This window comes from Diadema antillarum, unplaced genomic scaffold, assembly GCF_040938485.1.
Source record: "Diadema antillarum isolate AM-2024a unplaced genomic scaffold, OU_Dant_1.0 seq00000938_RagTag, whole genome shotgun sequence".
NCBI lineage: Eukaryota > Metazoa > Echinodermata > Echinoidea > Diadematoida > Diadematidae > Diadema > Diadema antillarum.
Genome location: NW_027271789.1, coordinates 87,823 through 103,814, shown reverse-complemented (window position 1 = coordinate 103,814; position 15,992 = coordinate 87,823). Strand labels below are relative to the sequence as shown.

Sequence of the window (15,992 nt, the reverse complement as noted above, 5' to 3'; positions counted from 1 at the left end):
GCTGCCACCAAGTTCTCGGCCTTCTCCATGACTCTCCTCCTCGGCAATCCTCGTTGTCCTCGAGTGTTTCTAATCTGATATACGTCAGCGCAATCTCTGTTTGCTTCTCATTTCAGACACATACACACAACACACAACACACACACACAAACACACACACACACACACACACTTATATATGTATATATATATATAAAACTGTCCAGAAAAAAATGATAAATAGTGAAAACTTTGAGCAATATAAATTACAAAATAATAAAAAGCTGCATCGCTTCGGTGATTCCTCGCATTATTCCAAAGATGATTTACATCCTTTGGGTTTATGCCAGGTTAATTTGTGTGTGCGTGGCACAGATATACACACCATAACTTTTGACCACTCGAGCAAAGAGAATTAAGGGTTTGGTACGAACACCGAACTAGGGCTTTCAATAGCTCAGTTGGTAGAGCAACCGGTCTAGTAATACGGAGGTCTCGGGTTCGAATCCCGATGAAAACCCATTTCCTTTGCACATAGTTTTCACTATACAAATGTATACATATATATGTATTGTATATATATATATATATATATATATATATATATATATATATATATATATATATTTCTATATTTCTATCACACACTACACAGAAACATACACATATGTAGAAGTATATACAGGTACAAGTATATACAGGTACGTGTGCGTGTGTGTTTGTATATCGTGTTGGCTTATGTTCACACTGTGACATGGTTGCGTCCTATGAGTTGGATACGCTTTTTCGTTTGCAGATGTAAATATTGTGAAGTTGGCATTTCATTGCATTGCAAATTGTAGGCAGAACAACCGGAATCAAGAAGAATAACAACAACGATTTGTTGCTTTCATGTGGACTAGTGCATGAACTAAGCCATTTATGAACGAAACTTAGTCAAACAATCCCGATACAAAGCTGTCATGTGACAGGTTATGTACATACATTTCATGGTACCCAAATGTATCCAACATAGATTGCATTTGTATTACAATGATTGTTCAAGTACACTGTTGTAGAGTTAATCAACCAGGGCCCCTTTTTATCAAAAGATAAAATCGATTTTAAATTTCCTTACTACACAGGCTGCCATAGACTTACAGTTGAAATCAACTACATAGTCAATTTTAACTCTTTATAAAACAGGGCCATTTGATACAACGGGGCCCAGATGACCATTCTTCACACTCTCTTCAGTATACGTGAGTCCTTAAACCACATTCAGTTGCATTGTAACGCTCCGTTTTACACGCTTAAGTTTGAGACGCCACATACAGTTATCAGCAATAGATGTGAACTCATAGTACTTGTCTATACTCAATTACGATACCGTGATTCATGATTACGGAATAGTATACTCCGGTCCTCTTGAAAAGAAGTCTGCCGGACTCGTTTGAAAGTCAACTTGTTTTTCTTGGTCAACAAACTTGCGAATTTCAACATTCAGACTTTAAGACGTTATACTAAACAGAACTCCCTACAAAGCTGGTTGTCCTGTGTAATAACTCTACATGAGCATTATTAAATCCATTCAGCCGAAACTAATAGGTGTGTGTATAAGCGCGTACTAGAATAATGTACATAAGACAGTGTGTGAATGTTCGAAAGCAAGAAAAAAGCTATTAATGTGTGCGATGTGGTGTTATATTGTTGACAGGTGTATTTAGTTGCTTATCGATACAAGTTACGTGTACATTGTGTGGTATTTATCCTTACCTGAGCTCGCTGATACTTTAAGTTATGTAAACAATATGATTATTCAGCCTTAGTGTCCATTATTTTCATTCATGTTATAGAATGAAAAATAATACAGTTTGTACGAGATATTGCCTTCTCATCCATTTTTGTACTCTTGATGAATAAATAGAATCCTTTTCACTATCTGCAATACATAATGGTGAAGAGCTATTTGCAATAATCTAATCTATAATTTAGTGCTGACATATTGTAAGAAAAGATATAGTATAAAGACAAAAAGGAATCAAGATCATTCTCTTTGAGTGTTGTCAATTATCTACTTCCGCAGCACACTTTAAATGTTCTGTTAAATACACCATGGCGCAGGTGAGCGGTGGCAAGTGCTGACCAAATGTCATTCATGAATTAATAATCCCTAACGCTCAAACGATCAAGGTAAAAAAGATCCGTCTCTTCCTAAATCCATCTGGTAATAACGCAATATTATGATGGCTATACGCACTCGTGTTTTTCTGCTGCTGTCGGAGAAATAATTAAATAATGATGGTCATCCTTCTGCGCGCTTCAAAAAAAAAAACACTTCACATGCCGAATGGCATTTTTTATTATTTGATGAGTGTTCAGTTATATGCTACTCCCTTTAATAGCTGGAAGGACCTCGTCCATGATAGATCTCTTTGAATCAGAAATAGGGACACTACAAGAGATGTTTGCCTGTCGATTCGGGAGAGAGCTTGTGAGAGTCACCTGTAATTCGGGTTGACGGAGCGTCGGTGACTGCCAGATTGATACATGTCTTTCCGACATCACTTCGGTTTAACTCGGCGGGGTTGATCTTACCACTGAATCGTTGGCACCCCGTCAGCTGAGAGGGAGAAAGAGGGGGGGGGGGGGGGGGGGGGGAGGAGCGAAAGGGGGTAGAGAGAAGTGGAGACAGGTGGAGACATGAGGAAAATAATATGTTAAACCTAAGAGCAAAATTCGAGCACTTCCGGTACAGATTATTCAACAAGCATTAGCGGTTGCCCGGTGACGCGGGGCCACTAAAATTTATGTCGGTCCACCAAAGTTTCAAAAATTTTATTTTGGTGGCCCGATACGGCATATAAAATTCAAAACGAATTTTATGTTACTTTCATTTCGGGCCACTACATTTCTTTCTTGGGCTGCCAAAATTTCAGATTCAAAGATTCAAAGATTTCAGTGGCCCGACGAGAGTGTCGAGCCCTGTATATTATTGTATTTTTTATAGTTTATCGTTCCCTTACAATCTACTGCATCAAAAAGATTAACCCCCCCCCAAAAAAAAAAAAGAAGCAAACTCTACTAGAGGGGTTAACAAATTGCAAATCGTAGAGTAATTACTAAGCACCTTGCATATATTAGTAATTCTCAAAAACGCTATGTCTAATAAAAATGGAAGATTCAGAGCTTTGCGTATTGAGGTAAAAAATACAGAATGACTTCTAATACCATCGTGCAGTTATTTTGCAATTAGTTTGACCTGTGCTAATTTCAATATTTTTGTTCGTTTGTTAAGCTTGCAGAAATGGGAGTATAGCAAGATTGTCATTGGGATGATTATGCCATGCTCATTAAGCATTGTCACATGATTATGCCATGCTCATTAAGCATTGTCACGCTCTGCATGGCGAGCTGACTAAAACCACGATGGGGGTAAAAGTTATGTGAAACATAAAACAGTAATGAGATGGTCATGCCATGCCTATCCAGGTGGTGTAGAAGACTAACGATTATGCAATGGTGCAGTTTGGTCTGTTTAACTGCTGCAAGTATTTCACCGAGATTAATGATGATAATTATGATTATTTGAAGTTTGATTAAAGTTTAAGCTTAGGTCTATTCTTAAAGATTAATGGTTTTATGAATTTTGAGAATATAGCAAATGACATTAGCTTTACAATCCTCCACGTTAACACAAATCGCAGAAAGAATGATTCCATGCATTTGAGCCTTTTAATGTGTCAGAGAAATCAATAAAAATGCCATCAATCATGCAAAATGAACATCTTAGTTTCAACGGCTTGGTTTTTACCTGCATAAGACCACGTTGAAACTTCCGGCTCATGAATGCATAGACGACGAAGTTTAGGGCGCTACCGGCGTAGGCGATAAGACAGGCCGTGACCTCCATGTTGGCCAACTCCCCCGGCGTCAAATCTACAGTGTACTTGAGTAGGCGGCTGATTAGAGATGGTACCCACGATATTACGAACACAACCAAGACCACGATGACCATCTGCAGAGTTTTGTCCTGCCGAACTGTCACCGGAAGACAGAGATACAGGACCGAAAACGAGATTATGCTTCAAACACTTGTAACAAGTAGGGTGATGAAAAGTCAGCGAAGCAGCTTCTGATTACAGGAAAACGAAAGCTGATAGCGATCACAACAATGAGTTCAATGTTTATTATACTGATCCTTTGAATAGATATCTAAGCCACTTTTTGAAGAAATTTTCTATCGAGATGATACATTTTACTTCTCGAAGGCGTGTATCTGGTTTCTGATTTGATTTGAGCTGAATTCTTTCATAATGATGAGTTATGCGCCACTGGGTTATTGATGGATACTACAATGCGATTCATAGCTGGGTAGAACCACCATTGTACGATCAGAGTAATGACATTGTACCTCTTCTCGTTTTTCATATTGATAATATTCAAAACAGATTACTGCAGTGCGTTCCCGTTATAACGAAGTCCTCCGAACCGGCTGTCGAAATGCCGTTGCAACTGAACAATAAAGTACATAAAGATATATGAATGATAACTTTAAGACCTGAATTCTTTCTTCGTTGTAACGAGAATTTCGTTAAACAATCATGTTCGTTATAACGGGAGTACACTTTAATCGTATCTCAGTTTCCTGCCAGCGATTTGAAAATAATCACAGTAGGAAAATCTTATGTCTTGATCAGTGAATGTCATTGAGAATGTTGATTATGTTGCATATACTTTTTTTTTGTAGGTAGTTGACGATGAAAGTAATAAATCATTGACTAAATCTATCTTTGTTGACAAATTTTGGCTAGGTTTACCAGTTGACTTTGCATTCTTCTTTACATCCGGGTTTCCTTGTTTAGCTCGTTCTGCGGCCATCCTAGCCACCTTGAGAATGCGATAGTAGCAGGCCACCATGAAGACAAAGGGAACCACGAAAAAGACGGCCAGAACACCGAACTCGTACTGAGGAGGTATGAAGTAGATCGTGAGCGCCACCCCCGACGAGACCGCCCAGAGGAGAACGATGACCTGCTTGGAGCGGTGGACGTTGAGGCGACGCGACATCGGATGGATGACGGCGTCGTGGCGGTCGAGGGCGATGGCGGTAAGACTGAGGATGGAGGCTACTGAAGAGAAGTAGAACATGACTTGCTCCACCTGTGGATGTGAGAGTGGATGAGGTGCCGCCCAGACGTGTAGGAGAGACATCCCAGGAATATAGTTAGGAAAGGGATATTGTAAGAGGAGAACGAATGGCCAGAAAGAATGAAATGGTGAATTAAAAAGTAGTAACGAGAAAAGAGGAAAATATTTCAACATGAGGGGAAGAGTCAAAATGACAGAGTAAAGAAGGGAAGAAAGGAGGAAGGAAAATCCAAAGAAGAAAGAAAAAGGTATATCCTCATGAGAATGTATGCATTTCTCTTTATCTTTGCATTTATGTCATTAAATATCTATGATTCATTTATCATTCCCACACAAGTTCTGCTGATAAGAAAAAGATGGGTGTACAAACTTAGACTCAACATGACATCCATTTTGTGTACATCAGAATTGCAGTGCTTTTGATAATCACAAAATCGTGTGCATGGAACCCTGAGAATATGAGGTAAGCTTTACATATCTACAATCAAATAGATGTTGGCCTATGTGAAGAATTGGTCCAGTGCCAACTGATTTCGCAGAGCTATCTTTCCTCTTTCCCTTGAAATCAAGCGAATTCCGAGTTTGAAAGGCAAGCAAGCCAGAGTGTGAGATTGTATACGTAATGCGAAATTTTTAATATGCCAATATACTACAATAGACAGGGAGACGAGCGATACGTAACACATGACATTTCGTTTCGGAATTAGGGATTATTTTGAAGGTCTATCGATTGCGTTTTTATGTATTGCGAGCCTATTACGAAAACAAACACCACTGAAATGTTATTCCATTCAATATCTGATTATCAGTAGTGTGGTATTCTCCTATACGGTGTGCTTGTTCTCACAACAGCATGCATTACTTTCTGCACCGAAGTATTCCAACGAAAGAAGGATTTGTACCGAGTATGAGACGCCTGTGTGTCCCTGGTGAACAGTGATGCCAACGATGATAAGCGGAGTGCAAATCAAACAGACAAACAGATCCGCCACGGCAAGTGATACAAGAAAGAGCTCCGTGACAGTGCGATCTGTTAGAGTGAAAATTTAACTGTGATTACAAGCAGGATACAACGTGCAAAGAAATAATGGAGAAATCCTTCTTTTCTGCTGGGGAACATCTCCAGCTGAAATGATACAACTATTACACTTTGCGTGAATCATGCTAATGATTTTCGCCGCCTGAAATGAAATAACAATGATTATTATCTAAATGCCAATGGGATTTCGGTATAGGCCTACATATTTCCCATAATTATCTCATTGACCTTCGCTCCTCTAAATTTGATTTGGTTGTTTGACATTTCACGGTGAGATAACAAATAATTGATATACAAGAATCTGAAAAAAAGGAATGAAAAAATGGGATCGGATAATGATACTCACGACTTAAAATTTTTGAACTTAGATCATACTTTCCATAACGTATCCATCAATGAGTTCTAAACTATACATACTATGCAGGATGTAGAATAGAATTCATAATTACATTTCTGCGAGCTTCAGCTTATCCAGTTATGTCCGTTCACTCATAGCCTTCAAGTACATACATTTTTATTTTAAAGTGTGCTCGAGTTTTGTTTTGTTTCGTTTTGTTTTTGCTCTTTAGTAGAGCGGTATTTATAGCAATCAATTTTCTATGTCATTTGACACATGACAACTGAACAAAATTAGCAGAAATAAGCTAAAATAAAAGCACTATATAACTCGAAAAACTATGAAATAAGATTCAACTGGCAACAGTAATACAGATTTCTTTTCTTTTTTTTTAGGTTGCGACTTCATTAGTTATATCTATAACAAATATCATGTCTGTAATTATTATGTTGCAATAGAATACAATGTTTTGTTTTAGTTTTTTTAAGAAAGGAAGAAGAAGAAGACGATGATGATAAAAAGGGTTAGGAAGGCTGTCTGTAATATAGTTGCCCACTAAATAGCGAAAAGAATTACGATGGCTTAAAATACAGTGGGTGATGAAATTGATGACAACCAAAGGTGCAACATGATTACAACAACGCCTTATAAAAGGATATTGATGTTCTTTTGCCATTGCAGCACCAATTTAGTGGAATATAGGTTGGGATATAATCTTAGGGCTGAGACAGACACCGAGCAATTTGTAAAATTCCTAAAAAATTTATCTTGTTTCGGATGTTTAGGAATTTCTGTAAAACTCACAAAGGGATTCTTCTAGATTATTATGCAACATACAAATGCGAATATTATCATCATCAGTATAGTCATTCTACTTTCGAATATCAATATATAACGAAAAAATGACGATTTCATAGTTTGAGTGCCGTCTGCATACAGTATTAGGTGAATAATATTGTACTCGGCGCAAATAAAGCAGTACGCTGTACTAGCGTAGGAAATTGTCAAATTATAAAAACAAAATGGCATTATTTCCATTGACCTCATCATGGTGTACTGACCGACTTTCATCCTCATGATAACAACGATGACCAGGACGTTGCCAACACATCCGACTAAGAGAATGACAGCAGCAAGGAGAGAGAGAATGACTTGGGCACACATGCCCATAGTAGGCTCGGCCAGGGGTTCGGGTCCAGCCGATGCTTCGGCCCAAGTCTCGGGCTCTGCCCAACCCGTGATCCATTCTCCACCAGGCTCTGGCTCTCCGGATATCCCCAATAATCCTGCTGTCGTTTCTGGTTCCGGTTCTGGTTCGTATTCTGGTTCCGGTTCCGGTTCCACTTGAACTTCTGGTTCAGCGGTGGGGGCGAAAGTTGTCATAACGACGGAATAAAACAGAGTCGTCGCCATAGTGTCCCTCGCACAGGCTTTCAATTTTTGTGTCCTTAGGGAGTATATAGTCCGACGTCTTATGCTATGAATGCAAAAGAATCAAACAAAATATACCGAGTTTGAGACTTAACCAAAATGTTTACAGATAGGAGACGCACAGCAGTGATATACACTGTAGATATTATATATTTGATACTGAGAATTAACCTGCACAAATGGTGCGGTCACATATCTCCACGACACGTTGTGTTAATGTTAATGTCAATTTTATCTGCTATCCTACCCACTCCAAATTATTAAAGTGTATCTTCGTATATGCAGGGAGGTGAGCTCACTTCGATCCCTGGTTCATGGATGAGGAGGTTCGCATGCAGATGACATTTCTAACAGAACGCTGTTTTACCACCAGGAAAAGAAATAAAACGATAAAACGTTGCTAATCAGAGTGTTTTAAAAAGATTTAGTTGGGTTGTCTGCAGTGCTTTAAAAGTATTCCGGCTCTGATAAATGAAGGTAGTTTTGTGCTGTGTAAGCTAGTCGCCTCTACAAGAAATTCAAGACCAGTCATGTTCTTTACCTGATATTATATTACTGCGATAAATACGAGGTTAAGGTATCAAGTCTCCATAATTCTGTTTAATCTTCCAATAACCCAGCAAAGATGCTAAATCATGAAATTCGGTGTATACAGTGAAAACATAAGAAACTTTTTTCTTCCAGAGTTTTCTTCTTTCACATACAATTTTGATGACAATTCTATCGGTGTCTATCTTTCTGTTTATCTAATTTCATGCTGTTTGCCAGAGTCAACTTGAACGTGGCATATATGGAGTTACATTAAAGGGGGCATTTCAGACAGTATAGTGTCATGTATAGATTTGTGGAAGTTATTGAGTTCCTTTGGCAGGTGAACCAATACTCTGAAAAACCCAAAACATCCTTTCATTCTTCTTTTGTCCTGTTTCCTTGATTACCGATTGTACATTCATATGTGAAGCTGCTATGTCATCACCCTTGTTCATTGCGATTTGTTATGAACTTTGAAAACATTCTTATTTCCCATCTCCATTACTGTTAATTCTGAGACTCTCTGCCCATCAGTATGACCAATATTAATAGATGTTCAATTGCAAAATTGCAAAATTCATCCTGAAGTTTCCTTTAAATGTAATCTGAAAGCCTGAAAAGGGATGACGATGTAATGACAGGCCCAGAGGCAAGTATGATTATTGAAGGGGGAGGAGGTATAGGCGGACTGCGTATATTCATATGCTTCCCAAGAACCACTGACCAAGACTGCCAATCAAATGTTAGTTTCACTAATCAGAGAACGGCCCTCGATTAACTAATTGCTGGAAAATTACTCATTTCGTATATATAATTTTGTCGAACTCGTGACCCTCAACCCCGACAAACAAAGGCAATTTAGTCACTATACCTGTTAGTGCTTATTAATCTAATTCACTACCAATTGGATTGAGTCGCTGTACTACAACGCAATCACAGGGTACGGGATTATAGCATTGTGTCCCCGTCTTGCCTTTCACCAAAATGATGAAATGACGAAATATGTATTGATCAATTATCCGGAAACAAGGGGCGCCTATGGCAACAATTAGATGTAGAAACTCGCTCGTCTAAAGACACTTCGTTTTAGGTCGTCCTTGATACGATATTGCCGGGACGATTGCATACTAACACATCACACAAACACAAATAGACACACAGGTCATGCGTATATATCAGCCAGAGAGAGATTTTCAAGTAAACGACATTTCGGACATTGGTTTTCATGATGAAATGAATTTCCACTTTTAAATTTCAATTCATTGAAATTATCACTTTGCGTGAAATACTAATCACAGTTAAAGCTAGTGTTTATGGTAATCCCTTTGCATTGGTTAGTTTATCATTAGACATGAAAAGTTGAATAGAGCATACAAAGGATATAATTACTAAATACAGGAAGAATAGTCCCTATACAGAAGAGCAAAATATCCCGCAGAAAACTGACACTACGAAAGAGGACACACCAAACTAAATATATTCAGAAAATTAATGTGAAACGTTACTGAAAGCTTGATATCGTCTGAAGGAAATTATGCTACGTACGTGTATTTTGTTTAAATCATTATGTTACCACTTCGGGCATATACCATCATTTTAACAGAGGGCATTCCAAAATTAGGCAATTGAATACTCAGTGGATTTCTTTCTCCTTGTGTTTCCGCGACCACATTCAGATACATTGTATAACATTCTGTCTGACTTCCATGGCGTATGCCGTTTACTTTTTGTGGGTGCGTCTGTCTTGTGTCAATCACTCATTAGTATGCTTTTTGTAGTTTGTTCGGCTTTATCTAACTGTATTAGGGCTTTAATTGCTGTCTGTCGCCTTTCTCCTGTTTTTATGTTAGGTTTTTAGACAGAGAGTGTACCTCTAAGTAATGGAACTCATCTTATTTGTCCTACAGTCACAAGTAATTATTGATATGTATATATATATATATATATATATATATATATATATATATATTATAACATATATATGTATATATATATATATATATATATATATATATATATATATATATACAAAAACAAAGGGAAAACTGGCCAGAATCGAATGATAAAAAGTGAAAACTTTTGAGCAAAGAAAATGGGTTTCCATCGGGATGGAAGACCATTTTCTTTGCTCAAAGTTTTCCTATATTGTATATGTAACAAAATGATGACAAAAACAAAAGATGTCGCAGGATACCAGATTTGTAGAAGCTTTTGACATTCTATGTTTTTCTCAGCATTATTGCCTGTACACGCACACACATGGGATGATAGAAAATAAATGAACATAAACGGAGATGCATGGGATAGAAATATTGAACATAAAACAAAACAATAAGCTATGGAATTATAATACTTTGTAATTTCACATCTTTAATACTCTCAAAAGATGACAAAACCCAATGTACATAATATATCCTATAGATATTTATCTATTATACATCTGCCCCTCTCCCTCTCTCTCTATATATATATTAATAATAATAATAATAGTGGCTACTTCTATAGCGCACAGGTCCACTTTTCAGTGCTCATGGCGCTTCAAAAATGAAAAGATATCATAATATTTACATGCATATACATTAATTACTCAAATATTTCAACAAAGAAGAAATTGGTAAACAAAAACAAATATATACCAAATAAAGAATACAACATATACCAATCACAAATACAATATTGATCCAACATTAATGTCATACGGTAATTACAGTCCTCAGTGTGAGAGGAACAGATAAGTTTTAAGTTTGGATTTGAATGACTCTGTAGATGACAGTTCCCTTAACTGAATAGGTAACTGATTCCACAATTTTGGTCCCATAACGGAGAAAGCACGATCACCCCATCCATGTTTTACTCTGGGTGTTTGGAGTATGAATGTATCTGATGATGAATGTATATATATATATATATATATATATATATATATATATATATACATGTATATATATATATATATATAGGCCTATATATATATATATATATATATATATATATATATATATATACATTGATATATTTATGTATATACAAATATAAATTCTTGTGTATATGTCGTATATATCCCTATATATATATATATATATATATATATCATCTATGTGTTTGTCTGTGTGTGCGAGTATGTGTGTTCAAATACTAGATTACGGTAGATTACCAGTATAATCTAGTATAGGCATTATCTATACATTACTGTTTCGATTTGACCGCGGAAGAATGTCGAGTAAAGGCCAAGCCCATATCCCATATAAGGGTTAAAAAACAACAACAAGCTTTGAGAGTCGAAACTAGACTACGTTATTTTTCATTAGCGATGACAGAAATCAATGGAACACTAAAGTCAATACACCAAATGGTATTACTTTCACAATCACATTCTTACAGGCACATCAAAACTGGGGAAGACGAATCTATGTCAGGACTCAATCTATGTCAGGATTCATCATCATGTTTATCTTCGAATGTACGGAGGTATTAATCTAATAGCAGAAAGTATTGACAGCCATTCGTCGACTCCCGCGTGGACAAACAATGTGAAAAGCCTTGTACATTATTTTAGCATATGGATTCCAAGGGCATGTCCTTTCAAGCATACATGGACGTGTTTAATGTCCTTGTGACACCAATTTACGTTTGATATGCTGTCTCATTAATCAATCATAAGAAAAGAAAAATGCGTGGTGCAGTGTTTGCTTTCCCCTTTGTTCCATCCTTTTGCCTCTTCTGTCTTTCACCTATTCTGTCGGTGGATTTTGCAGGCCTACTGTCTCTCCAAATTTTCAACAAAACGGATTCATATTTGAGTCGATCGAGTTTGTACATCTCTTTCAAATACATTCGATATCTTTATAAGGACAATCAAAATGTCTAAGGCGGATTTTTTCATCATTCAAAACAATGAAATATGATTTTTTACCTTTAGATTTGCGTATATAAGCTTTTAATTAAAAAAAATCTCATCTTATCTTTTGCTGCACCCCAATGAGGTGAGTATTTTCCTCTTTTTCGTTGTTTTACTTTTTTAAGAGCAGCAAAATCAACGAGAGTGACTTTATTTCCTTCTGTGTATCCGCAGACTAAAAAAAAATGATATAATATGCTTCAATGATTTTGCATCACTTTTCTCACACCTTTATCACATAACCCCACTTTAAATTTAAGGATTTGTATTTATATCAAATCCTCATCTTCATCTAAAGAGAAGCAGTTATGGTGACACGCAGTATCATGAAAGTGTTACAAATATTTCCTAAGTAACATATGCAGTGGAAAAAAGTGAAACCAACTGAATCTTGCGGCGAGAGGTACAAGTATAAGGTATATTCAAACAAAAAAACCTCTAATCTCAACTTATCTTATCTATTCCCTTTATTTCGTATCCTCTCTTCCCATCTCTCTCTCTCTCTCTCTCTCTCTCTCTCTCTCTTTCTCTCTGTTTCATAATACGGAGCTTCAGTTTCTTCATGCTATCCTGACATATACGTACATGTTGTACTCTATAATTGTTATTTGCTTAATTGCCTAACTATGATGAGATTTAATTTTCGGGGACCTAACAAGTTCAAGCTGTACTTTTGATTTAGACTCCTCCACTTCTGATGGTCACTACTTATTTACCATTTTTGTTGCAAATGAAAATGTTATTAGACGTTTCGATTATTTTTGTACTTCAAAAAAAAAAAGACAAATGCTTTTGTGTTGTAGTAATGATTGTGACTCAGTTGTGTTTGTTTCTTGTTTCTGTGAAAAAACAAAGGAAATAAATTCAAATCAATCAATCAATCTATCTATCAATATTTCTTATTTACTTTTTGTGGTTGTTTTTTTTTTTTTGTTTTCTAACCGAGTTTATAGGAAATCCTTGAAAGTTGGCCTTGCATGAAGAATATCCTCCGTCTTTGAAACATAAAACGGCCGTTAAGCCAATGTTGAGGATGCAATTATTAAAATGAAGATTCAAGAAAGATAAAGCATAAGAAATAGAAAAAATGCAAAGTGAAACCACCAGCACTAGGTTTCTTTTCAAACGAACTTCTTATACAACATGGAGATATCAACAATAGCGCTATATAAAGCAAAGTATATTTGATAAAATATAAGAATACAAACGGTAGGCCTATACTGAGTACATCATTTTAAGCACGGCTCGACATTAGCGATGGCCCAGTGGCCCGAGGCCATTGAAAATTGATGTCGGGCCACCAAACTTCCAAAAAGGTTATTTTTCGACGACCCGATCGGGCAGCTAAAATTGTGAAGGAATTCTTATAATTATTTCCCTTTATTTCGGACCACTACGCTTCGTTTTTTGGATCACCAAAATTTCAGATTCAAATCTTTTAGTGGTCTGAACGAGCAAAAAGTTGATGTCGAGCCCTGTTTTAAGTACTAATATAGATATATATAATTCTATATCACGTGTGTGTGTGTGAGTGTGTGTGTATTTTAGTGAATCATAATATACCAGAAATAACTTTGCTGCATTTCAAATAATTGTAAATCTTACATTAATGAGGCATGTTCCCATCCCTCTGTCAGTTAAAGTCATGTGATAAATAATAAGAGAACAATTTCTGACCCACATAATAAGAAGAGTTCAAAAACTTCATTCTAATCTTCTATCGTTCTCCTTTGCCAAGCTATATGATATAACAACAAGGCACAGGAGAAAGCAAACTGCTGTATATAAGTTAAGCCATGGAAGGCGATACAAATATTAGACAAAAGACAAATCTTTCATTAAAACGATCAGGTAGGTTCTCTTAATTCATCAAAAGTTAACCTAAGGGACCAGAGAAAAGGTCAGAGACTCCAGTGTTACGAGTTGATATAAGTACACTCTGACGATCTATTACTAGGACAGTAAGTTATCTCTGGATGCTGAAAGAGGATCACTGGCTTTAACTGCTTCGAAAATATATCTTGTTACTATTCTAAACCCTTGAAATCCCTATAGCATTGTCAAACACACACAAAATGGAACTTTACCTGTCAGTTCTCTGAAGTTGCTGCTAGACATAAAATCCACGTGAAACGCCGGTATTTGATCAGCCTGGAGACATCTTTCCAAAGAGTAGTGGGCTATCATGCCCGAGAAGACAACTTCGCTCCGGTTGTTTGAGTATTTGATTATTGTAAATACTTATTAGCACCTTTCAAGTAGCAGCGAACAAACTGTTTCGCTGCAAATTGTGCCCCTGTTAAACACAGGCTCTTGGATGTAACTGAATGTTTTGGCGAGCAGCCCAGGCCACACTGTCACTCGTGAGTTGCTTGTAGACACTGCAGTGACTTCTCCGTCCCTCTATCGACAGTCACCGTCTCATTCAGTTCGCCATCGTCTGGGAGAGATCGACTCGACCGACGAACAATTTTCAGCCAACGTCTTTCCCTTTATTAATTAACTTTTTCACATGTTAGCGCTGATCGATCTCCAAGGTGAGCGACGCTCCGCAGTGTTAAAGTAAATGAGAGCTGCTTGCGGGAGAAAATGATTTTCATTGGTCACTGACGATGTGACGTATGTATCTGTTGTCATGCATATCAAATGAGGGAAAGGGATGAAAATCATGAAAGGATAGGTGGATAGATAGGAAAGACACAGGTGTACAAATTGATAGAATGTTTGATAGAGACAGGTATAGAAATAGATGGAAAGAGGGAGAGAAATTGATGCTGCTGCTTGCGAAGATGACCTTGTCGTGCCAATCCATCTTAAACAATTGATAAAAAAGATCTATGAAGACAATTTACCTACCGTATCAAAATTTGTAGAAAATACATTTAAAATAACGCTATGAAATCATTTGCTAAACTAGAGCAAGGAGTAATTCAATTCAATTCAATTCAATAGTTTATTTATTTCCATCATCACAAAGAAAAGAAAAGAAAAAGGTTGACATAATCCAAAGTATCTCCTGTATCCACGCTACCATAAGGAAAAAAGTAAGCTTCAGTTAAATGCTTTCTAATTTTGGTTCTTCGGTAAAAAATACATACACAAGCACGCAAACACACACACACACGCACACACATATGTTCCTAAACATACATTCATACATTCGCACACACACACACGCACACACACACACACACACAAGCACACACATTCGTATACATACATTCATACATTCATGCGTGTTTTATAGTTATTACGTATGTGACCAGGAATACACATAGTGTATAATAATCATATTTTGACGTAACAATAAACATGTAGGCCTATGCAAGAAAAGTCGTCTGCGCTGTGCAATTTTAGGTGCTGTATCATATATTATGGCTATGCACTGTATACACATAATTCATATATTGTGTATGTGTGTGTGAGTGTGTGTGTGTGTGTGTATAGGTGTGCATTTACATAAATCAAGAATGTCTTTAGCGTTTAAGTCTCCTTAACATTCTAATTGATTAGAGTATTGAGTATATTTTCCTCAATGTTTGTGAAAAACAGTGATATTCATACTTACCCTACAAGACACAGTGAATCCTATCATTTTTCCCCTGTTCGTACAGTTTTAGCCCTTAAGACAATTACATCTACCGGCC

General features: G+C 36.8%; 1 protein-coding gene across 1 annotated transcript; it reads right to left on the bottom strand.

The window, feature by feature from the left end:
- Nucleotides 1-2,413: 2,413 nt before the first annotated feature.
- Nucleotides 2,414-7,898, bottom strand: LOC139741609 (QRFP-like peptide receptor). Its single transcript, XM_071652189.1, has 5 exons — nucleotides 7,547-7,898; nucleotides 6,012-6,139; nucleotides 4,779-5,121; nucleotides 3,773-3,999; nucleotides 2,414-2,581 (listed from the first exon to the last, which is right to left on the bottom strand). The coding sequence occupies exons 1-5, from the start codon at nucleotides 7,896-7,898 to the stop codon at nucleotides 2,414-2,416; spliced, it is 1,218 nt and encodes a 405-aa protein (XP_071508290.1).
- Nucleotides 7,899-15,992: the final 8,094 nt, after the last annotated feature.

What these genes read in the sequence shown, in the direction of transcription:
- LOC139741609 (XM_071652189.1), bottom strand. Translation starts at nt 7,898, where the DNA reads ATGGCGACGACTCTGTTTTATTCCGTCGTTATGACAACTTTCGCCCCC. An exon ending in GAAGAATGCAAAGTCAACTG is followed by an intron (nt 4,000 to 4,778) that starts GTAAACCTAGCC and finishes TTCCGGTGACAG; the next exon opens with TTCGGCAGGACAAAACTCTG. An exon ending in TTCAACGTGGTCTTATGCAG is followed by an intron (nt 2,582 to 3,772) that starts GTAAAAACCAAG and finishes TCTCCCTCTCAG; the next exon opens with CTGACGGGGTGCCAACGATT.